The 25,095-nt window shown below is 42.7% G+C and overlaps 2 protein-coding genes across 2 annotated transcripts; one reads left to right on the top strand and one right to left on the bottom strand.

Annotated features, from left to right (window-relative positions):
• The first annotated feature begins 3,976 nt into the window (after positions 1–3,976).
• has2 (hyaluronan synthase 2) lies at positions 3,977–15,598 on the top strand. The gene is made up of 4 exons (XM_067238216.1): positions 3,977–4,273; positions 9,755–10,381; positions 13,179–13,280; positions 13,506–15,598. Exons 2-4 carry the CDS (start codon positions 9,755–9,757, stop codon positions 14,433–14,435), a joined length of 1,659 nt encoding a protein of 552 aa, XP_067094317.1. The 5' UTR covers positions 3,977–4,273; the 3' UTR covers positions 14,436–15,598.
• Positions 15,599–22,403: 6,805 nt separating this feature from the next.
• LOC136943946 (free fatty acid receptor 2-like) lies at positions 22,404–23,375 on the bottom strand. Its single transcript, XM_067237435.1, has one exon. It carries the CDS (start codon positions 23,373–23,375, stop codon positions 22,404–22,406), a length of 972 nt encoding a protein of 323 aa, XP_067093536.1.
• Positions 23,376–25,095: the final 1,720 nt, after the last annotated feature.

Genomic DNA, 25,095 nt, shown 5'->3' with positions numbered 1-25,095 from the left:
GATGAAATGCCTCATGCAGAAGATGTTGAATAACGCATTTAAATGATCTCTCCTCTTCTTCTCTTTCCCTCTTTCTTTCTCTCCTTAAATACAACATACACTGTATATACAGGATAGCATACCAACACTCCACTGCAGTATAAACAATAACCAGGGTGTTCACAAACTGGAGCAAAGCTAGTTCAGGCAGGGTACTCAGTCTCACGTCATGTCCTCAGCCAACAACGTCAGACGCCTGCAATCAATTCCAGGTGTAGGCCCTTCCCTTATTGGGGACAGAAGCGATGCATGGATTCACGGAGAGGGGTGCACGTGCTCACACACCAACAACCTTTCTGTGTACCTGCATCCTGTGCCAATCCTCCTCAGCTCGTCCAGATTGTCTTTCAAGCTTCCCCTTTAGATAGAGCATATTTCAGTCAAATACTTTTTCCATAGCAATCAATGGTTATCAATATGTTAGTGTCCTGACAGTGAACATATCTGTGATTTGAGGGACTTCTCTCATCTCACTTTTTCTCTCCTGTGGCAAGGACCAATGTGCGTGTGTGTGTGCATACAGGTATATAGTCCAGAAGTACCCTAGCTGTATGGTGCCGTATGAAACTGATACCAAAGGTGATTGATGTCCACTAATGACACTTCTATGTGTGACCTCGGGCTTCAAAGAGTTTGCAACTTTGTCCTCGTGAATTTCGAAAGTCAAGCTGAGGGTCAGGGTAAGGTTAGGATAGGTCTCAACCCGGAAGTGACTGGCATCTATGTATAGGGGAGCCGAGACGGAGAGAAGTTAGGGTCAGGCTGGAAGAAAAAAGAGGGGAGAATGGCAGCATGCTCCCCATTTGATTAATTATGCAGGAAGAACTGTACTGCACAATGTAGTTTAGACACTATAACATATGTTATTGCAAGTTGGTGCAAGCTATTTGCATGCGGCTATCGAAACATATTTGTTTTATAAATATAATGACCCATGAGTATACATGAGTTTTTAGATATGCTGTCTGTTAGGAATATTTTGAGTTAGGTTTAAACTTGGTCTCTCAGGTGAAAAGACCAAGGCCTGTTTCCAGTTGATAAGAGCCCTCGAAGGACCTCTTTAAATGCCAGTCTCCTCCAGTTGAGGTCTGGTTGGTTTGAGATCTTAAGGTCATGGTACGAGATTATATAAGGCTGAGGATGGGTGGATTCTTTGTGAAAGTCTGCATCTCCAGAAAGTACATCGCTATCATTAGGCAATAAGTTCCCAATGTTATGTTCTTGTGACTGTGCAATGGACTGTAATACAATTTGTAAAATACTCTCAGTGGTTGAAGTTGCACATTTGCCACATTAGTCTGTGTCAGCTGGCAATCGTAATAGCTATTGAAGCTCAATAGAGTAGTATCAATAAAGCATTTCTGGTTCGTCATGGTGGCCCATCCCACTACGGTTGCCATGGAAACAAAAACATCAACAAGTGGGGAGGGGTATCTTCATCTCCGTCTTGTGTCTGAAACACATGTTAGAAACTCAAAACACACACACACTCATCCACAGGACTAAAGCCACTCAGACAGTCAGTCAGGCAATCAACACAACCAGTCTTTAGTATCTTGATTCTCTCCAAGTGTCCTCCCCAAATATGATTATCCAATGATAATTGTGCTTCAGTGAAAGGAGCCACGTAGGCTGAGAACTGCAGTGCCAACCAGAGATGAAAGCACAGCAGCAGGAGCTAGAGACCTAGAGATGGAAAATGTGAGACTGCTTCTTGCCGGGAAGGTGCTTTCCTTCAGAGTTCAAAGGTCAAATTTCTACCCATTAGTCTCACCCCACCCTATTGTCTCTGATGTAGCTCGAAACAGCTTGGTAATCCTGGGAAGATGGGTGTTTGGTGTGTTTGTGCAAGTGTGCGTGCGTGTGTCTTTGTGTGTGGTGGGACGGGGGGGTTAACCAGTCAGAATAATCCTTAATTACATCCTGACTGTAAGAGCTGAAGATTCAAATCACTACCCTAGTCTTTCTCTTTCTCTCATGCTCTATTGCAGTCTTTCGAGTAACAGCTATACTTAAAAGAATGGACAGCAGTACATGAGTACTATGAGACAGAGTAGTACATGAGTGCTCATTGTATTTCCTCCATGCATTGTAATTGTTCCTATTACCTTATCGTGCATTGTATCCAAACTGTATACACTAGTTGTATATGATGTCTCTCAAGTGAATGGAATCTATTACACAGTGATGATACGGAAAAAGATTTACCTTATGCCCTTGCTAAATATTATTTTGGCATGAGTGATTACATTTTAGGGCGGGGGGAGGACTATTTTCTTTTAATCTAAGAAAATCACTGCAGAACTTACAACGCCCTCGAGAAAAGAGAACAAATCTATTCCATGATTCTGGAGGATTTAGGTTATGGAACAGCTGGTATCAATTGCGACTCCTATCTATATTGTGGAACTGACACTGTCACTGAGAACGTAGAACTGGCGTCAAAATATAATCAATACATTGTTGGTCATTGTGTGATTAAGTAGTTGGTTAAAGTGAATTCAAGATCAAACACTTGTGGACCAAACGTGTTAAACTGGCTTTTTGCAAATCTAAGTAACCAGTGGGATGTAGTTCATAATGAAGACTGACATACATATATTCATCAGGGATCAAGCCCTCAGTCTCTCTGTCATCAAGCATCTACTATTAGACTCTGAGAACAATCCTCATTGTGTACAGATCATTCAACCAAGGTTCCTGACCAGCACAGGTACTGAACGTACAGCACCCGTTTCCCTCAAGGACACACAATAGCTCCCCTGGCTAAGACTGTGTAAGTCGCTGTGTACCTGGTCAAATGAGTACATGGAGAAAGAACAACTGGGAAAAGTGCTGTTGTCTAGCAGGCCATAGTAGTGGTCTTTGGCTGGCTTAAAGTGTCTTCAGAGCTTGACAGGGTTATGTATTAGTAATATATTAAATAAATAGCCTGCAAGATGAAAAATGGACACCCTAACATTCATCTTCTTTCTGACTGACTAACCTGGTACAGACTGGGGAAAAGGATTTTCATAATTTTGATCATATTTAATAACAGCCCCAAAACAAATGTATATTTCATAGTTGAAACAGTAAAGTGAGTGGTCATTATGAATAGTTGAGTGCAAACACGGCATTTAGAGCTCTATGAGTTCTATCTCTAGGTCAGGGGAATGACCACAGTAGATCAACAGTATCTCATGTCAAGGGATTTGGCATTGGGTTTAGAATTATATAGCACACCCTGCTGACCAATCAGTGAACAGCATGTCAGAGAATGAATGACATGACTTAAATTGTACAAGGATAAAATCTTTATTTTTCCCATAATCCATAATGATATATATATATATATATATATATATAAATCCTTACATGTTATGTTGTCCAAAATGTTTTATTATATTTTTACATATTTTACCTGGCAGGTGTTTTATTATTGAATTATTTGAATTTATAATATATTATACCTGTAATCTCTGGCCTTTGTAAGACCTGAGACTAAAATCTCCAGTTAACAGTTGATTCCGCAAAGATTAAGTTCTCTACAACACTCAGGTCAATTGATTGACCCACGTGTACATCCCTACCCCATCCAGTCTCAGAAGTTTGAATGGGTTTTACACGGGGAACTTTTTTCTCCTCTAGAAGTTGCTCCTCCTTGTCCCACTACCTTCCCCCCTTATTAAAACAACTCCAACATCTCTCCCTGCTAAAGACCCTTTGGAAATGTTGTAGCTGCAGGAGGAAGCATAAAGTGCAGGCGTCTGGAAGAAATTAGATGCAGAAAAGGCAGTAGGCTACAAGTACTGTTGTTCGGCAGTTTATCATTTTAACCTGTACGCCTGAAAAACTTGAATTAATGACAACTTTTCTCACCAACACTGACTACTGTTGGATGTCATTTTTTATCCACTTTTTCTATTTTATTGTTGACACTGCCAATGTTGACTGACATAATGATTTCAATCATTAGTAAATATCTAAAATGCGGACATTTTACAACTACTTCATTGAAAAAAAGGAGTTAAAGAGACTTGAATGTACTCAAGAGTTAAAAAGAGATATTGGAAATTGCACAAACCTATTTTTCTGATGAGGACCGTTTTAAGAGGCTTCATGAGACTTACTGCAAAAGTGTACCTTGAAACGTTGAAGAGAAGTTTTCTCCAAGTGGAGCGCTGCAAGCGACGCAGAAGCTAACTGCATCCATCATAGAGACGGGACGTCAGGACTCGACAGCTGCTTTAAGGTATGCCATCATCATCATGTCAATGACAAAGTTACTTCAATGACCCGTCAGCTGATAGCCTAACTCTCAACTTTTCTAACTCTTTTATTTTCAATCCACTTTGGGCAAATACTCTGCTACTTTGATCATTTCGATTTTCATATCAATGAATGAAACTTTTAAAATACGGAGTGTGTCGGCATTCTAATACCAAGACATGGTATTGTCTGTGCTTAATACACATTGCATGTGTTAATGCAAAAATACTGCTGAGCCAGACTGAACTATTGAACATATAGGGACTGAACATCACGCTTTTTACTGTAGCCTAGCCTAACTCTACAACCTACTTTATTGGACGAGACAAAAACTCTCATTCAGTATTGTGTTTGAGGAAATATTAAAATGTATTTACATTTTAGTCTCAATTCAACGTGAACAAGGTCTGTATTATTCGGTCATGTCCATGGGAAAAAAATCTGGATTTCACTTTTTATAGGCAATACGCGCTCAACAATGCTCTATTGAGCGCAGACATTGGTGTAGTACTGTCTGCATCTTAACACACAGTGAAGATGAAATGTAGCACAACGTCATGAGCAGAACGTCATGAGCGCATACAATGAGCCAATTAGGCGGTAGGCGACTGGGATTGGGTTTGCATTCCTCGCTGTAGGGACGCGCGCTGTTTAATTTCGTTGATCAACACCTTTTCCAGTCTGCGGATGCAGCAGTGGAGAATAAAAATGAGTAGGCCTACATTCTGTAGGCTAATATACAGTATTTTCTTAATCAACCACTACTAGTTGATCCCTAGTGTGCTCTCCCAGGCCTCCCTTGAGTAGGAACATTTATTGTAGCAGGCTACCTTTATTCACACGCAATTAAATGTAATTAAAAGAAAGGACTTAATTAGGTTCCAAGTGTGAAAGTTAGAAATAACCTATCATTAGCATTAGGAATATGTGAGTCACAATTTGTGAAATTTTCTAGAATGCTGACCAGACAGACAACCTTTAGCTCAGAAAATTGTGTAGTAATTGCATCCAGAGATATCATTGCGTAGTCCTTGCACTGTTATTTTGTCTTGATGACTATAGTCAACTTGAAATTAACCCAGGCTATAGCTGACACATCTACAGATCATGGTATATATGATGTGCATATATATTTATCATATTGTGTGTAGAAGTGTTCTGATGACTCATCCCAACATAGACACACACAGATAAATGCAGCTTACTTCGAGCAATACAATATAAAGTATAAGTGCCTTGAATTAAATCTCTATAGTATACTTGTACAGGATATTGTAATAGTGTGCATATTTGCATGCAATCAAGAGCTCTGTGGGAGCTTTGGCCAATGAGTTGAGAACAGTTTTCTATTAGCACAGGAAGCGTCCCATGCCTGTTCCTCATTAGGCTGCACAGTCAGCACCGTGCCTGTCGTTTCAACCCCTGGAGGCTGTGAACCAGGAAGTACAGGAACGAATAAAGAGAGAGATGTCAGAGGCGTTATCGTGTTAGGGTAGACCCGGAACTCCTGCTACACCAAGTGTCGCATTAAAGTGGCACAGCCTGTGTCACAAGGCATGTGCTCTACATAATAGTTGATCTGATACAGTTATGTGCTCCTTGCCTACTGCTGGAAAGCTGAGCCCAGCAGAAGCTTGTGGTCCTATGTGTATCAGCTGGTTCAAAGTTTGGTGATTTACACTACATGGTTTTGGGTTTCAATTCCCACTGGGCGACGCTGTGTTAACACTGTGTTCGCTGCAATTTTTTTGTGGATGAAGGCGAGTGTCAAAAAGCATGTGTTATCATGTTATTAAGAGGAAGTGCAGGGGAAGCCAGGAAGCTGCTCAGCTGCAGCTGGTGCTGGCCGAAGATGGCCAGACCAGATGGATGGAGAGGCAGAGGAGGACGGATGGGATGGAAAGATAGAGTGTGAGAGAGATTAGGATTATTTATGATAAGAGCTGGCCAATAGAATACCCAGAAGCCAACAGTGGTGTCGCACCACCTCTGTGACACCCCAGCCAAAATGTCCCTTCTCTCGTTCTCATAATGCGTTCGTACTCCACAAAAGTAAGATCTGGTTGAGGGTGAATTCAATAGGACCACATGAAAGCTGAGGAACTTCGTCATTGATATAGAATGCCAATGTTTCTCCAGTCTTCAGAGCAGTGTGTGTTTGGTTTTCACCCTTGGAATGATGTCAGCTAGCCTGCTGAGGACACATGGCTGACCCTGAAACCTCCACAACCTCCGCAGAGGTGGGGAAGTGATAGTGTGTCACTTGAATTGTCTTTCTATGAACAGATATAATGGCCTTCTTTTTACAATATCTCAAAAGTAGAGATTGTAATACTGTCATACTGCAAATACTGTTCAAATGTGAGTGCACTTGATTTGATCCACTGCATTGACTTGTTCAATGTCAAATGAGAATAAACCAAACCAGTGTTCCCCTGTTGTAGGAACAGGACCAATTAAGTTCTTACCCAATTAATAATATATCGAACATCATGTGGGTTCATGTGTTTATGTGTCCATTTAATAGAGTAAGATACTCACTGAGCCTGTCTGTAAGCAGTAATTCAGTATTTAGTCAGGCTTGAGAAGATTTGAGCACACAACACAAACTGTAAACCAGCAGATGGGTTCTTTACTCCTTTCCCCAAGCCGTCCCTCTCTCTGGTCTCTCTTCTTTTTCTTCTCTCTCTCTCCCCCCCTCCTTCTCTCTCCCCTCCTCCCTTTTTCCTCCACATCTCCGTCTATTCATTTGCCCCCTCTCCCTCTCCCCACCTCACTCCCCTTCTTTCTCTCCCTCTCTCTCCCTTTCTCCCTCTCTCTCTCTCTCTCTCTCTCTCTCTCTCTCTCTCTCTCTCTCTCTCTCTCTCTCTCTCTCTCTCTCTCTCTCCTCTCTCTCTCTCTCTCTCTCTCTCTCTACATATATGTGTGTTGGGAAACAGTTAGCTGTAAGGCAGGGACATCCTGCCATTAGTGATGTCAAGAGGGACATCTTCATTTTAAATGCTGCTCAGCAAGAAGGAGACTCCCCTTTCACCCACTACTGGAACACATGGACCAAGCCTCCCATCTCACTCCAGCTGTGTTCCAGCTATCTATCTATTTTACAGATCTACAGTACCATACAGCTCTCTGTCACTAGGGTTAGGCGCTAATACATTAAGGCTACACATGACTTAATCCAAGCCTCATTTCCCTTCAGTCATATCAGGTCAGACTCAATCATAAAGGCCGACATGATAACCTAGGTACACAGCCTTGTCTGTCCATTCCTCCCCCATTCATCCTCCTAGTGGACTGGAACTGAATCTAAAACACAAGGTGTGTGTTACTTTCCGTCACAGCAATGCACCGTGTGACTGATTAACGACATTCATCTACAAGCGTTGCTCGCCGTGGGATCATAATCGAGCCGACATCAGTGGCGTGCAGCACAGGCGTGGACCTCCCCGTCCTCCGAGCTCTGTTCCATCTCTATGTCTTTGGCCCCGCTTCAGATTTACAGAGTCTGGGTCTCAGTGTTGTATTTCATGTGCCGTCAAAGCTGGGAGAGATTTCCCCACTGAGCATGATTCAACTCTCCAGATCTCACATGTGCTGAGTCGTCTCTCCCTGCAGCGCTCGCCTTGCTCTCCATACCCCTGCTGGCTCTCGGCCAGACACAACCACAGAAGAGTTAATGGCATACACAGATACGCAGACACCCAGCATAAATATCTGGGGCTCTCTCATGTAACAGCTACCACACATTTAGCAGCTTTTCCCCCCTTGCATAGAGGGTGTAGGGGCGAGCAATCCTACTGTGGCTCCATATGGCATTATGCCCCTCGGTCTAGACAGCCCAGTCAACCCAATCAAGGGTTTTGTAGTGTGTGTAGAGGCACAGAGTCAGTTGAGATCACTGAACATCGGTCAGCAGTGGTGTTGTGTTATCTCAGGCAGAGGGGAGGACCCTCCCTGAGCCACAGTGCGTCAGTCAACACACCGCGAGGTCAACACACCGCGAGGCCCCGGAGACACTGGGACGTGACATCATTTGAAATCTGTTGGTGGGACTGACTTCAAAAAGGTCACTCACAACGTCACTCCCTCCCTCCTTCACTCGATCCCTCACTCCCTCTCCCCTCCCCTCCCCTCCCCTCCCCTCCACCACCCCACAGAAACATACACCCCAACCCTGCCTTGCCCTTAGGACTGTAAACGCCTTGTATTCATGTTGTCAATGTTTCGTTAAACAGTTCAGGAGGAAATGAATTGATCTATTGGTTGATTCATTTGTTGTCTGGCTGACTATAACTAAATAAATCTTTTTTAGTACGTATCTGACTCGTACAGCAACTACTAGCTTGCAGTTGACGTAGTTTAAGGTTCACACTGAGTTAATAGCAAGGTTGTAAAGCAGACTTTGTTTGGGACGTGCGTTCCTCCAAGGTTTCAGACATCATCACCTCAGTCTGTGTGATCCAGCTGGCTCTGGAAGGGTCTTGGCAGGTTCAGGGAGCAGGAGCCAGGGGTCTTGTAAACGTTGGGGTGACGTTAGGATCCTCGCTCACGTGCCACTGATTAAATCGCTTTGATTCTGTGTCGAATGAGCCAGTGGTTTTCTTGGTTCCAAAAACCTGCTTGATGTTGAGAACTGCAGAACAGGAATATAATATAGTCAGTTTTCTACATTCATCACCTTTAGATATCAGTGAGATAATAATAATAAATCTAGGCTCATTGGAGAATGAGAGAACAGGAAAGAACAGCAGAAGGCTGTCCATTGTCTTTGGAGTTTGATTTTACATTCATTTGTGTAAAACACTGATTTGCATGGACATGGAACTTCCCAAAGCAAGGATCTGGGACGAGAGGATATTATGTACATGTTTGGCAATGGAGGTCTTGAGGGCCAGATATCACCAGCACCTTCCCCCACTCTGTGACAAAGGTTCTTCAGTGAGGAGACGGAGCAAATAAAACCTTTTTTCATTCTTCATGTCTTCCCACGGAGATATAAACAGATGATGTCAGAGGGTGGTGCTCTGCCTGGCCGGGTCTGCCAAGCAGATGGAGGAGCAGCCGCAGTGAAGGGCCTTGGAACAAGTAGTCATAGAGCTCCGTCTGACATTTAGCGCAGGGGATTTTGGGATGGGGGAGAGAAGCTGGGATGGTGGGAGAAAGGAGGGGCAAGGGGCTCTACTGCTGTCTCAACCTGGTTTTTGTTGTCGTTAACCATGCATCCAGGGCTTGAGTGGAACGTTTGGTTTACAAATGATGCGTTACAGTGGTGTGATTTAGTCTGGAAAGTCCTGATGCAAGCATTCCCTACCACTAAACGATGGCTTCCTTTGTTTATCAACCAAAGTCCTTTGTCTTGCTTGTCATAATATATCCTCATAGAGTATATATCATGTTAATGGCCTCTTACTGTGTGTCTCCACTGTCATCTCAAGGCTGATTTCTGTTTGTTCTGACTTCTCAGATGAGATGTGACAAAGTCCTCACGTACCTGAGGGTATTTGGAACCACGATGTTCGGGATCTCTCTGCTGGTGGGCATCTCGACGGCTTACATCATGGGCTACCAGTTCTTCACCACAGCGCACAACCACGTCTCCTTCGGCCTGTACGGCGCTATCCTGGTCGTGCACCTCTTCATCCAGAGCCTGTTTGCTCTGCTCGAGCACCGCAACATGCGACGCTCGTTGGAAACGCCCATCAAGCTCACCAAGTCCCTGGCGCTATGCATCGCCGCCTACCAGGAAGACCCCAACTACCTGAGGAAGTGTCTGATCTCGGTCAAGAGGCTCACCTACCCGGGCATCAAGGTCATCATGGTGATCGATGGTAACAATGACGACGATAGCTACATGATGGACATCTTCCGCGACATCATGGGGAGGGACAAGGCGGCCACATACGTCTGGAGGAGCAACTATCACCACCGCGGGCCGGAGGAGGGAGAGGAGGCCTACGCCGAGAGCCTGCAGCAGGTCTCTCGCTTGGTGCTCGCCAACAAATGTGTCTGCATCATGCAGAAGTGGGGAGGAAAGAGGGAGGTCATGTACACGGCCTTCAAAGCCCTGGGGAGGAGCGTCGACTATGTGCAGGTAAGACTGAGCATTTGGGGGGCAGGGCGGGAGGGGGGGGCTGGCTTGAGTGATGTAGGGGAGAGATGGGGGAGAGGGAGTGAGGGGTTGAGGAGGGGGGGGCTGTGCCCAAGCTAAATATGGGGTTCACAAAGAGGCTTTTGTGCCTTTTTTAGAGGCATGGTGGCCATGTGAGTGTGTGTGTGTGTGTGTACTGTATCTGGGGGTAAATCGGGAGGCAACAGTCACTCTGTTCATAGCACAGCACAGCTCAGTGTTACACATTTACATGTTTGCTCTCAGTCAGATTCCTCTAGATTAGTAGTCCAACTCACAACTAGGTTGGTATGGTATTGGTTATACACTGTAAACCTAACAAATACTGAATACTCATAACATTAGTGGAAACTCATCAAACTGACATCAAACTCAATAACAATTCATACAATCCAACAAATGTGTTTTTATTTACTTGAGAAATTAGATGACTTAATAAAGTTTCCCCAGAAGCTTCTCAGAATTCTAAGTGCACTGCATGTGAATGTTGAAGTATTAATCTAAGACATCACTAATGAAGCCATCATCTGCACTGTACCAAAGGACAAACACTAACACGGCTGGAACACGTTAAGCCTCACAGTCTAAACATGCTGAGCACAGAAGCCTAGCAGTGAGTGAATGAGTCTTGTTTTTGAAAGCCAAGACCTGTGCTTCATTTGAACAGGTAATACCAATAGTGTCAACCTTGTCAGAGAGTCTCTCTCCAACCCGTTGCTTTCAATTGCATCTCTGACCTCTGTTCTAAGCCCAGAGCAGAGACTGAGCTGAGCTTGTCATTGAGCTGATCAGTCTGATAGCTAGCTAGTGGCTACCCACACTGCACAGTGTGGTTGTTTTCACCATGGGGGTTTTCTCCAACCCAAGATTATGTTATATGAGGGATAATGGCCTCAATAAGAATGAAAGGGCAGATGTTCTACTCTGCCAGAGTCCTGGTAGACTGTCAGAAAGTCCTGTTGGCTACTTTAATCAAGATGCCAGTTTTCACAATAACTTGATATATTGTTTATCATTTATGAATGAATTTTGTAGGCTTAGACATGGACAGTCATCATCAAGACTTTGGGTACATTCAGATCTTTCAGTTGTTCTGTAATTCAATCCTTCCAAAAAGTACTAATATAAGTTGCTTTGGAGACAAGGCGTGCCTTTAGGATGAACGTTTCGCTGTGTCTGTAACTGAGTTAGCAGGAGTGTGTCGCTTGCAATGCCAAAAAATGTGAGTTGAGATCCAGCTAGGGTGACATGCAATGCCATAAAAATGTGTGAAGTTTGTATTGTCTCTAGCTGAAGGAGTCTGCGTAGAGGCATTGAAACAGATGTCCTCAAACAACCTGGTTGACTACAAGTATGGTAAAGTGTTTAATAAAATAGAGACTCGTGCGGTGAGGTCTGTAGTTCAAGACTTGAACTGGCCCCTGAGCAAAAGCAGTGGCTTTAGCTCAGCATGCTAATAAAGGGACCTTCTGGATAAAAACGGATCATCATCAAACCACATTAAACCCATAGCTGATCTGTTGGGCTGTTACTTTCGATCCAACTTTAATAGAACACCTGTTGTTGAATCTGGATTGCCAGTATCATGCGAACATTTAGCATTTTATATAAAGAACTGATTGTGTACCGTTTTTGTATTGTCTTTAAGCTGTCTCATTGCAGCTGCAAATGCTGCTTAATCACTGTTTTATTACTAAACCATAAAGATTAACTGGGCTTTCCATTTTGTTTTCAAAAGTTCTGTGTTTAGTTGCATGGGATTTCAGGCATTTATGGTCTGACAGAGAGAACTAACAGTATGAAACCAGCCAGAGCTCTTGATGCTGTTACACCTGAACTAATTCTGAACACATGAGTAAGGATGTTGGAACACCCATACAGGGATGCCAGAAAGACACGGGTAACATGAACAATGTGTATTGATTAAATAAACATTACACAAAGTATTTCTAATGTTTTTCTATTCACAAGAGAATCCTAACATACACTAACACATTATGACCAGCCACAAAGTGGCATCTTAAATCATATAGCCACACCAGGGTATCTGTATCATACACATGACAATAGACTGTAGCTGTCATTAGTAAACACCCAATTTGACCAATTCCTGTCTGGAAAAGGTCTTAAACCTTTCCCATAAACAAAGAGCTTTTCACACAAAGGCCCAACTGACCTCACTTAATAGCATAATTTCCCATTTAGGAATAAAATAACCTTTATAGGAAGTGAGGAGATTTGGATGATATGATTCTGTTGATTTACTTCCAATTTGTTTGGAACTAGTTGTCTAGGAAACAAGCAGGTTGCAGTGTTTACACAAATTGACTAATGACATGCCAAAGGGTGTTCTCTGCTTTTCATAAAACATGACACATTATCGTTGCAGCTGTGTTGATAAGTCTAAAAGGCTTTATGTGTTGGCTTTACCTTTGTTAACATATAATTATGTTAATGTATTGTTCCTGTACATTCTGCCTAATGCTACTAATTCTAAATAAATTCTAAATGCTACTAATTCTAAATCTCAATAATATCACCCCAACACTTCAAGCAATCACATAAATTATTTTTGGACATTTTAAATGGTGACTGTATATCTGGATTGACCAGTCATAATCTCCGTTGCAGAACACTCTAATGGAGCCTTTGTGTCTGTAAGAAGATCTATTGCCCTAGTTTAAAGGCTAAGTTGTATAATGTGGGAGAGTGTGAGATTGTCGGTGGGTTTCACAGGATAGCGTTTCCTGTTTGTTGCCAGGTTTGTGACTCGGACACCATGCTGGACCCCGCATCTTCTGTTGAGATGGTGAAGGTTCTGGAAGAGGACCCCATGGTTGGGGGCGTGGGAGGAGACGTACAGGTACGGTTCGCCAATCGGTTTAATGTTCTGGTGCTCTTACCATAACGCAAGAGGAGTGAAGAGAGGATAGAGAGAGGGAAATATTTTCTGCTTTGAATGAACAGCCTGCACATTCATGCTCTGTGTCAAACCAACTTAGAATGGCCCCTACTCCTAAACTGAGGTAAAAGGACCTAAATATGTCACAAAATGTAGCAGAAACATTGTGTTGTCTCCTACATACAGATCCTGAACAAGTATGAGTCGTGGATCTCCTTCCTGAGTAGTGTGAGATATTGGATGGCCTTCAACATCGAGCGGGCCTGCCAGTCCTACTTCGGCTGTGTCCAGTGCATCAGCGGGCCCCTGGGGATGTACAGGAACTCCCTCCTCCACGAGTTCATGGAGGACTGGTACAACCAGACCTTTATGGGCAGTCACTGCAGCTTTGGCGATGATCGCCATCTCACCAACCGTGTCCTCAGCCTGGGCTATGCCACTAAGTACACGGCCCGCTCCAAGTGCCTTACGGAGACCCCGATCACCTACCTGCGCTGGCTGAACCAGCAGACGCGCTGGAGCAAGTCTTACTTCAGAGAGTGGCTGTATAACGCCATGTGGTTCCACAAGCACCACCTGTGGATGACCTATGAGGCCGTCATCACCGGCTTCTTCCCCTTTTTCCTCATTGCCACGGCGATCCAGCTGTTCTACCAGGGAAGGCTATGGAACATCCTTCTCTTCCTGCTCATCGTACAGGCCGTGGCACTCATCAAATCGTCCTTCGCCAGCTGTCTCCGGGGCAACATAGTTATGGTGTTCATGTCCTTCTACTCAGTGTTATACATGTCCAGCCTGCTTCCAGCCAAAATGTTCGCCATAGCAACCATAAACAAGGCCGGGTGGGGGACTTCGGGGAGGAAGACAATTGTGGTGAACTTTATCGGGCTTGTGCCCATATCTGTCTGGTTTACCATTCTCTTTTTTGGCCTTATCTACACAGTCATCCAAGACACCAAAAAACCCTTCCCAGAGTTCGAGAAAATAGTCTTAATCATAGGTGCAATAGTGTATGCCAGCTACTGGGTCATGCTCTTGACGTTGTACATAGTGCTGATCAACAAGTGCGGTAAGAGGAAGAAAGAACAGCAGTACGACATGGTGATCGACGTATGACGTGAGCAACAGGACATTCTCGACTGACACTAATCCCTCTCAACGTTTACAAAGTGAAGAATCTCAGACCGCTCGTTGGCGGAGTCTCGGCGGGTGGCGTGAAGTCACTCGGCCAAGGGAGAGGTATCTGCTGCTGTGTCTGGAACTAGAGTCCTAGAAATGACACTGACACTCCACCTAATGACACTAAGTGACATCATGGTTTCTAGACATGGGGTGGACATTAGTTTAATACTTCCTATGCACTTTTGTGTCTCACTCCCGATGTGCAGCAGAATGCTTGACAGAGTCATTTGACAAGACAAAATACCTCAGTGGTTGTGTTTGCATTGTATGAATGGTATACTAGGATGAAGATGCAGTCAAAGAAGATGCACTCTCATCTTAAATAATTTATAATTCTTTTGTTCTTTTTATATACACCGTTCTTAATAAAAGTCAACGCTGGATTTTGTCGCCTTCTGGCCTTGCTGTAGCAGTTGACTTTATTAATAACATATTGTATTGTGTAATGCATTTTTATATAGACATTTTTATTATATTTTTGTTTAGCCACCAAAGAGTCTCTATTTTCATTCATTTTTATATAAAATGGAAAGGCAATGTGCATTTGACTGTTATGATAATGACTTTTGTATCTGACCAAAAATGTGAAATGAAGAGCTGGGTTTTTTGTCTGCAATGGTAACAAAAAATGCAATTCTAGGGGAGTGAGGGATAAGGGGACAAACCTGTGTTTAAATGTACTTGGATAGAAAACCAGCATATTTATGAAAACATTCTGTGGTTTATAGATGTATGTGCTCAGAATATTATATCTAGACATTTCTTTTACCTTAAGCCTTACTGCATGAGCTCCTGAAGGAAGTTAGTACCTTTTTAATGACCTGCTGCCTTTGAGGAGTCTTACTCAAGCAAATTAGATTCTAATCAAAAAGAGACCTTTGCACAAACATTTTATGAAGCAAGTATGCAATACCCCTTTTTGTTCCTGTCCTAAAAAAACATGCAGAAATGTCAAAGGAATAACTATCTGAACATCTAGAGTTTACAAACAAATTAGAACCAAGATATATGGCTGAGGATGAGACCAGGTATTGAAGATTGACTTTGTATTATGCCAAACAATCATGGGCAGTGTTATAATTAAGCACTTTTGTGTTTTGTGCCAAATAAAACAAAATGTTTGCTTTACTGTGCTTGTCCGTTATTGATTGTCTCTGAATCCGACACACTTTCACTGTAGCTTTGTAGTATTCATGTACACATGCCAATGAACACAAGCAGAGCCTACCTAATATACTGTTGAGTTGCTATTGAACAATGATCTAGAATCAGTGTTGTCAGTAGGTTTCTAAACATCAAGCCCTGAGGGAATCCTTAAAATAAATTTGACCCTAGATCTGTAGTTGACCTCAAACACAGACATTCTCCTGGTTTGATGTATCATGATAGTCCACAGTATAGCCTCAGAGCTGGCATATATAGGCTAATGTAGATGGATTTTGCTCATTGGTGTGTTCTGTTTGTATTGTCCATTCAATAGAAACAGATGAACATGAGAAAAGAGGGCTATTCTCCAGGCTCTGTCAGGGGTGGAGGGTTGTCATGGTAGACATTTTTATTTACTATACACACCGAGCTCAGTATAAACCAGTGAAATCAGGCGTCTAGACTCATTCCGTATGGACGTGCAGTTTGAAGCTCTCCAACTTACAAGACACAGTCCAACTTTAAATCAAGCTAAAGATAGCCAATAAATCACAGCATGGGAACTGCTGCAGCTTATAATGTGTGTGCGTGTGTGTGTGTGTGTGTGTGTGTGGGGGGGGGGGTGGTCCCAGTTTTTAACGTTGTGCTCCATCCTTCAAACCCAGTACAGACAACACAGAACTACGCCCAACTATCAGTCAGTGTACATGACATGCTGTAACACCATGCTGTTTAGCCACCTGCTGCTAACTAAACGATGTGGTCCACAGAGAACCAGACTCCAAACATGTTCCTTGTCTCAGACCATTTACACACAGGCCTACAACAGCACAGTACAGTACAGTAGGCATGCACCACTGTTACCAGACTGTCAAAACCACAGTAATGTTCTCAGTCATGGAAAGAAAGAAAAGATAGATTTTTAGTCTCTCACTTGCCATTGGATAGATCTTTTTTTTTTCGATATCTTTCTTTTACCTCTGTATGTGAGACACCATCGTTGCTGCAGAACGGCACATGTGGGCCGCAGTGCTGCAGCCAAGTGTCTTGAGTGCGTCAGCAGCCAACGCCATGTCCGCCTCTGCCAGATCCATCACAGCTGAGCTAGGAGCCGACATATTCCCCCGGCCAGCCGGCTGGGAGCGGGAATGTCTTTAACTTCTGTTATGTTCCGCAGGCTAAGGCAGGACGGCATGGTTTCTTCTGACAGACATGGGCTGCTGTCCATGAGATGGTGGTAGCGAGACAGTTAATAGATGCACCATGAGGATATCTACTCTGAATGATGCAACTGTCCTGAGAGGCTTTTAGCTTGGCTGAGTCTGTAGGCTGAATAACGGAATGGTGTGTTACAGCAGTCTTTGAGAACACTGTGTGACTACTGTATAGAGAACACCTACTCTAGTCCTGAAGGACGTGTCTTCATAGAAACACAATGGCAATGTAGGAATTGGAATATAATATGATTTAAAAGAAAGATGCGTGTGCATCTGAGTTACAACTCATCTTGAATCTCTGTTTTAAGTTCAACTAAAATTAAATGTGTAGTCGTATGCAACCCCTGTATGAAAATATAGAAAAGCTTCTTTTCATTTCTTTTGGGGCATGCTTGTCACTGTCAATTGACCGCCACAGTTTTCCCAAATTGATTTTTATTTTGGGTGCATGAAATGGAGCTCAACCTCAGTTGACCGTGCAAACTAAGGTCAACGATTGTCTGGATAACTGTTTTGCGCAAAAGGAAATATCATCATTTCAGTCAACTCACATTTGTTGCAGCAAAAATCTGGTGTATTGACATACAGGGAGCATACTATAAGACAAAGCAAAGATCACAAACTATGCTTATTTTGGTGTTTTGTTATTGAACAGAACAAGAGATGCCATGGTGTGGTCTCGTTGATGAAAGACACAACTCACTGAGTGGACACAGTTCTTCTCTGATGTGTGTATATTTGAGTGTAATATACAGTATATTTGTGTATACAAGTGTTCTGAAATGTTCTGCAAGAACTCCTGTATGTGGCCATGCAAAAAAGGTTCCCAGGACCATTGAATGAGTGTGGCAGTAGCCTTATTTTGCATGACCAAACAAGAATTAAAACTGGGTTCCTCACCTACATAAATCTGTCCTGTTAGCATAACTCAATAGTCGTTGAACCAAAAACGAATTCTTGCGGTTTGTTGATGACATGTCTGTGACAGGACTATTGTGAAGACCTGTAGAGTGTAGTTCCAAATATGGTTCCAAACCACCTCTACTACACTTGGCCCTAGTAGACTATTGTTTCACAGGGCTGCATTTTGTAATGCTAGCCTTTTACATTCTCAAACTGAATGGCATGGAGTCTGCACTCAAGATGTGCATCCAGTCAGTGCTTGCTTTATCTCGAGGGGCTGAGCTCTTGCACCAGTAAACATGTGCATGTGTTTTCTCCTAATGGTCTGATTGTTTGGTCCAGTGGGGATAAGTTCAAACAGGACCCACATGGTAAGACCCTTTCCTCTGAGTAATGACTCATCGTTGTCATTAGTGTTAAAAGACACAGGCCATTCATAGGAATAATACAGTTTATACCCTTGGTCATAAACCTGTAGATGGAGGCCAAGACGTCCTCTTATGGGTGACTGACAATACTGCATACAATCCACACTCACTCATAGGGGCACGTACAAACACACACACGCTATTTCCTAACAGCTGTGGGCTCCACATGAGACAGCTCACAGAGTTCTGCTGAGGGATGGGATGGAACTATGGCTCCATACAGACTCCAACAGCTGGAGGCCAAAGCCCGGTCTAATACACAGTCAGTATGAGTGGGAGAAACCCATATGACTCAGGATGACTCAGGTATTACACTGCTCATATTGTGTTTGAAGGAGAATGCAATGTAAATGATGCCTGTCATTTACACAGCTCTGTTGTTTGATGGGGGAAGTGTTCCAGGGTGAGTAAAATCGACCTGGTCATGGGTGGTCGCCCCCTGATCTCTGGTGAACACCAAGTCTGGATTATAACAACATCAGCCATTATTGTGGCTGCAACACGAGGGAGTTTTTAAAAACAATTACACCCAGTTAATAGATCTAATTATGTAATTATGGGGTTAAGTAGAGGAGAGGAAGAAGAGAATGGAAGCAGGCCTAGAAGCAGGGTCGACCACCCGTGACTTTAAACAGAGGAGAGGCCTCTGGGAATTGACGTGGCTAATCTCAGTCCGCTTCCGGGTATACTTGTGGCTGGAAGACGTCAACACGCTTTCACACACTTCACAATGACAGTTCAGTTTGTATGGCACCAAATCAACTCTAAAAGTGCTGTAAGACCGCTGACAGTCAGTCCAGATACTGAAATGAGTCAAGGAAGTGCTGCACAGACTTCCTGGAAGCACTGTAGAAGAGATATCAGCATACTCACGTTACCACAAGGGATCAAAAATAATAAATATTTTTTCATATATATAACCATGAGCCCGATTTGTGCAGCTTGCAAGCAATTAGCAGGTCTGATTGCCTGGTTGGATGGAAAAGACTATCATATCTATTAAGTCAACATTATGTCAATAGCATGGAGGTATCTGAAACAGGCTATGGGAGATCTTACACATGGGTCTGTTAACTATGTAAAATACTGTGCTTCTTCACTGCCAAATATCAAATCAGCAATCACTGATGTTTTACTGAGGAATGAATGGAGGTCGGTAAGTCAATACAAACCATATTGTGATTGTGTTTCATTCATGCACCCCTGACAAAATAATTTCCGCAAAATGGTTGTACTACAGCATATAAGACCATTGTGTCAGAGCATAGGCTAATGAAGATATCCAAATCCTAAACGTGTCTAATAAAGAAGTAATTATGGTAATAACCTAAATCAGAACAGGTTCTTTATCATGTGTAAAGGAAGTTCATGTTATTGTCTGTACAAAACCTCCAGAATAGATAGAACTTTTGTGAAAATAACTGTGTTCTTTGTTCTCTGTGAGTGTGTTTTGTAATCATTTTGTATGTAATGACAAATACAATACAATACAAAAGTACAAATGACAGCCAATCCCAAGCACTTTTCAAATAACCTTTTGTAGTCTGTGATTCATTTAACACAATCTCATAGGTCTGATCTGAATGGTTGTATGCATTGTTATACAGTTGGATCTTTTGCATGCCAATAACCCTCGAAACCACCTTAAACCTCTCCTGTCCAAGTCAAAGAAATGGGGCCAGTTTATTTATCTTACTCTAGAACTAATAATCCGTTAGTCCCTGTTTTCACCATTGTCATTGCCAGTGGCGGTTGTTTTGTGATATCAAAAACCACTGACTCAGAGAATCAAGAAGAGTAAGCTAATAAAGAGCTGCTTATATTCTAACTGCATCAGCTGCTATGCTGACAACGATCTGACACCATGTTCTAACACACGTTCCAAATGAGTGATCATCAATCTTGTCTTGTGGTTTGGTTCCCACTCACTGGAGAATGTTGACTTGCATTCATGCCTGTCAGCATCTACATGTACCTACATAGTTACTTCCTAAGATTACTTTATAATCTTTGTAAATACAGTGTAAATAGAGGCTTGATACCAATATATGACACCAATAGCTTTTTATACGTTCACAATCTATCAGCAATTGACATTGGAAATGCTACATTTTAGATCTGATAGTAAAATTGTCAATTTTTTTATTTCTGAATTATTGGGGGGATTATTTACAAGATCACATGATTCCTGAGTCTATCTGATTAAATGTATACTGACATAGGCTTTCAAATTCTAATTACAATAGTGCAGAAAAAATATGTTAAATACCGTATTTCTTCGATTAAACGCGGCCCTCAAATAAACGCCGCCCTCGAATAAACGCCGAACCAAAAATAAACATTGTGTAATAAACGCCGCCATCGATTAAACGCTGCATCCAAAAATCAGAAAATTGTTATTTAATTGGTTAAATTAAAACACAGTATTTATTACACAAGTAAAGTAAGTGTACAATATAAATCAACCCTAAGTTTGCGTGCTACAGATCTGTTGCTGCTGGTGAGTGCTTTCTGCACAGCTTTCTGTTTGAAAGCTAAAATGTAAGATCATTTCGGCATGCTGCTTCAGATTTCTACACAATGTAGGACACTTGTATTTGAGACACTTATAGGCTTTGTGTTTGTATATTCTTTGTTTGTCTATGGCCGCACTGTAGCTACAATTCCGCCCTCAAATAAACGCCTCCCTCGAATAAACGCCGCACCAAAAATTATAATTGTGTAATAAACATTGCAGCGTTTAATCGAAGAAATACGGTACTTAACAATATTCCACAGGTGATTGAGGTCTATGTACACAGAATCTCTCTAAAAGTTATAAACAAATTGCTGAATAATTTGTATACAGTAGAATTAATAAAATTTACATTTACATTTATGAATTTAGCAGACGCTTTTATCTAAATGACTTCCAAGAGAGAACTTTACAAAAGAGCATAGGTCACTGATCAAAACAACGAGATAGCCCCAAACATTGCGAGCAGCCAAAACATGAAGCATACATTGTGAAAAACCCAATAAGTGCCAAAGGGAACAACCATAAGAGCATGCAGTTAAACAAGTTACAATTAAACAACATGAAACTCAAAAAGTGCAAGAGTGTACCTGTAGAAAAACAATCAACAGTAAAATATTTCACAGCGAGTACAAGAATTTAAAACCGTTACAACTAACCAACAAGAGAAACAAGTCTCTCAATAAGAGTCATTGTGATCCTGGAGGAAACTAACATCAGGTCCAGCCAAGCATTCCTAAGTGCCGTTGTACTCACAGAACAAGCGCGTCTTGAGCCTTTTCTTGAAGGTGGGGAGTCAGTCAGTGTCCCTGATGGAGGTGGGGAGTTGATTCCACCATTGGGGGGCCAGACAGGAGAAGAGCTTGTGTTGGGACCGGGTGCTCTTGAGCGGTGGAAACACCAGACGGTTGTCAGAAGAGGACCGTAGGTGGCGGGGGGGGGGGGGGGGGGGGGTGTAAGGCTGGAGGAGAGACTTGATATGTAGTCGGGTGCAGTCCCGTTCACCGCTCGGAAGGTCAGTACCATAGTCTTGAATCTGATACAGGCCGTGATGGGAAGCCAGTGGAGGGAGATGAGGAGCAGGGTAACATGGGAGCGTCTGGGTAGATTGAAGACCAGACGGGCCGCTGCGTTCTGAATCCTCTGGAGAGGGTGGGTTGCGCATGCTGGGAGACCGGCGAGCAGCGAGTTGCAGTAGTCCAACTTTGAGAGGACAAGTGCTTGGACTAGCAGCTGGGTGGAATGCTCAGACAGATATCTCCTGATCTTCCGGATGTTGTAGAGGGTGAATCTACACGACCGAGAGACCGCAGCAATGTGGGCTGTGAGGGAGAGCTCGTCATCCATGGTCACCCCGAGGTTCATGGCAGAGGATGAAGGGGTGGGAGATCGTGGGAGATGGAGGGTTTGGTCGGGATGATGAGGAGTTCTGTTTTGGCGAGGTTCAGCTGGAGGTGGTGCTTGGCCATCCAGGCAGAGATGTCTGTGAGGCAGGCCTCGATCCTAGCTGTGATCCCCGGATCAGTCGGGGGGAACGACAGGTACAGCTGCGTGTCGTCAGCATAGCAGTGGTAGGAGAAGCCATGGGAGGTGATGATTGGTCCAAGTGAGGTGGTGTACAATAACAATCAAAAACTGTTTTTATTTATCATGTACTTTGCATTCACACAGTCTCATTAGTCATCAAAAATACTTAGGAACCCTCAGGTTTGTTATCAAGATCATGCCTATGCAGACCAGCCCTGAAACTCTCCAGACAATGCATGAGCTTGCTCCTCACATCAGATGAAGATAGAAAAAATATGATGGGGTCCAGACAAGCATTGAAGGTGCTCAGCAGGGTGGCCTTGACCCGCCATGGTGGACTAATCTTCCACCAAAACCCATAAATGTGGGACACGTTATAGGGCCCGAAACATAGGGTGAACACCAGGAGTGTGCCTAACGCCAGACCGATGGCATGGAGTCGCCGACGCCGGCTGATTTTGGGCCTCATTGAGAGGATGTGTATTAAGCTGATGTAGCAGAAACAGCAGATGATGAAGGGGAAGCAGAAAAGGACCAGGAACATCTCCAGGCGCACTGGGAGAAGGACGCTGAGCTGCTTGTGGGAGAAGTCTTCATAGCACTTTGTTCGTGCCTGGCTGGTGTTGGCGGTGTTGGAGGTGTTGGAGTAGTGCATTACAAAGACCACGCTGCAGTGAGATACGGAGAGGATCCAGAAAGCCACGCTAGTGACCATCGCGTAGATCGTCCGACCTGGCTTTCTGTAAACAGTAGGGTGGCCCACACTCAAGTAGCGCTCCACACTAATCCCAGTCAGAAATAAGATGCTGGTGTAGATGGTGGTGAAAAACATGAACTCTGTGATGGGACACAGTGGCAGAGGCAGGTTCCATAACTGGTTGTCCATGGCCTCTTTCATCTTAAATGGCAGGAAGGCCAGAAATAAGATGTCAGACAGGGTGAGATTCAAGAGTAGAATGTCAATCGGGGCTGGTTTATGGCAAACTTTGCAACAGAAAGTGTAGAATGCCAGGATGTTGGCAGGTATCCCAATGAGGAAGGTGATGATGTAGACAAACAGGATGACACCACTGGAGAAGTTCTCTGAGTTGTTTGGGTTGACACCACTGGACACCAGGCTGACACCAGGTGTTGTCATTGCTGCAGTCAAAAGAGAAAGGAGAAAGTCACTCCCTGAAATCCTTCCTATACAACTCCAAAGAGACAAAATTGTTAATAGCTAGCAAATGAAGCCAATCAATACTACAACACAAATACTTTATTTATGTATCATGGTTACGCAGGCTTAAAAACAATTTTTGACAAAGATTTGTGACTTCACGTTCTGAACTAAATAAATATAAATATAGCAAATCAGTATACAAGCCTATGCATTACTTGAGCTCTTGATTCATGAGGTAAACCCCAATGGTCGATACTCATGCATAACTAAATTCATCAATATTATTATTATATTACCATTAGTGCTGTCAAACGATTAAAATATTTAGTCATGATTAATCGCATTAATGTCATAGTTAATTTGACATTTTTATCTATTCTAAATGTCCCTTGATTTCTTTTTGTCCCATTATTTTTTCTCATTTTAATGCTCTTTTAAACATGGAAAAGTGGATCAGATAGGAGTTATGCGGAAAACACTTCCGTATTCGTTAAAACAGACATCATCACTTCCGGATCTGTACGCTCTATGCTGACATGGTGCTGTTTTACACAACATGCCTCCAGTTTCCAATTTTATATCTCAGTGAATTCTGCGCCAAAAAGGTTGAGGATGGCAGCCTTTAGAAGAAAAAGCGATTACCGATTTTGAAACGGTTTGGTTTGTTATCAACGTCAGAGATGTCATTATGCCACTGCATACTTATGAATAATTATGTTTTTTTTTTATAGAATAGAAGTATGCAGTGGCATAACGAAATCTCTGACGTTGATAACTAACCAACCCGTTTCAAAATCGGTTGGAAATTGAGAAAGTTATGGTCATTTAAAAAGTACATGTAGCATCAACACAATGTTATGGGTGAGCGAGATGACTGTAGCAAGATGGCCGCCATGTGCGGACGTTCGACTCCGTTGTCCGGCAACGTGGACGAGGCATCTACCCTTTATATATATTTATGGTTAGCCTACTACTCTTTTATGGAAGCAAAACGTGACCAAAATTAAAATGCATTTGCAGAAATGCTTTTTCATTTTAAGAATGTGTATGCATTATTTTACTTATAAATGAAATTAGTAATCAATCATCCTATTTGCATTTTAATTTTCTTCTTCAAGAGTGCTCAATCTTTCACTTAATTAAAATGAAAAATAAATTGACATTTTAGATTTAATTTTCAAAACATGCCCCAGCAAATAGATACCAAAATTCTATTTGAAATGTAAAATTTGAAAATGAAAATGCATTTGCAGAAATGCTTTTTCATTTTAAGAATGTGGCTGCATTATTTGACTCATAAATGAAATTAGTAATCAATCATCCTATTTGCATTAGCATTTTCTTCTTCAAGACTGCACATTTTATGCCATAATTAAAAAGAAAACAGAGCGGACATTGCTTTTTCGTTTTCGTGTTCTGCCCGCAAGGAACTGCCAAGCTCCCACCCCTCGCCCCTCGGCTTGAAGCAACGGCCCCGGTGGATGTAGGTGGTATTGCATTTCTTGTTAGACTTCCGGCTCTTCCGGTCGTTTTTATTCTATTAACTCCAGTCAACATTTACAAAACTATCTCCCCCAATAATTTTTGTTCGATTCTCGAACCTGGCTCATACTACTAGCTTTTTCATAGAATAATTTTTCCTGAAGTTTGAAACCAATCCGAAATGGGTAAACTAGCACCCCATTTATTTGCTTAC

This window comes from Osmerus mordax, chromosome 6, assembly GCF_038355195.1.
Source record: "Osmerus mordax isolate fOsmMor3 chromosome 6, fOsmMor3.pri, whole genome shotgun sequence".
Classification (NCBI taxonomy): Eukaryota; Metazoa; Chordata; class Actinopteri; order Osmeriformes; family Osmeridae; genus Osmerus; species Osmerus mordax.
This window is presented reverse-complemented; position numbering and strand designations above follow the sequence as displayed.

What these genes read in the sequence shown, in the direction of transcription:
- has2 (XM_067238216.1), top strand. Translation starts at nt 9,755, where the DNA reads ATGAGATGTGACAAAGTCCTCACGTACCTGAGGGTATTTGGAACCACG. An exon ending in GGAGCGTCGACTATGTGCAG is followed by an intron (nt 10,382 to 13,178) that starts GTAAGACTGAGC and finishes GTTTGTTGCCAG; the next exon opens with GTTTGTGACTCGGACACCAT. An exon ending in GCGTGGGAGGAGACGTACAG is followed by an intron (nt 13,281 to 13,505) that starts GTACGGTTCGCC and finishes TCCTACATACAG; the next exon opens with ATCCTGAACAAGTATGAGTC.
- LOC136943946 (XM_067237435.1), bottom strand. Translation starts at nt 23,375, where the DNA reads ATGACAACACCTGGTGTCAGCCTGGTGTCCAGTGGTGTCAACCCAAAC.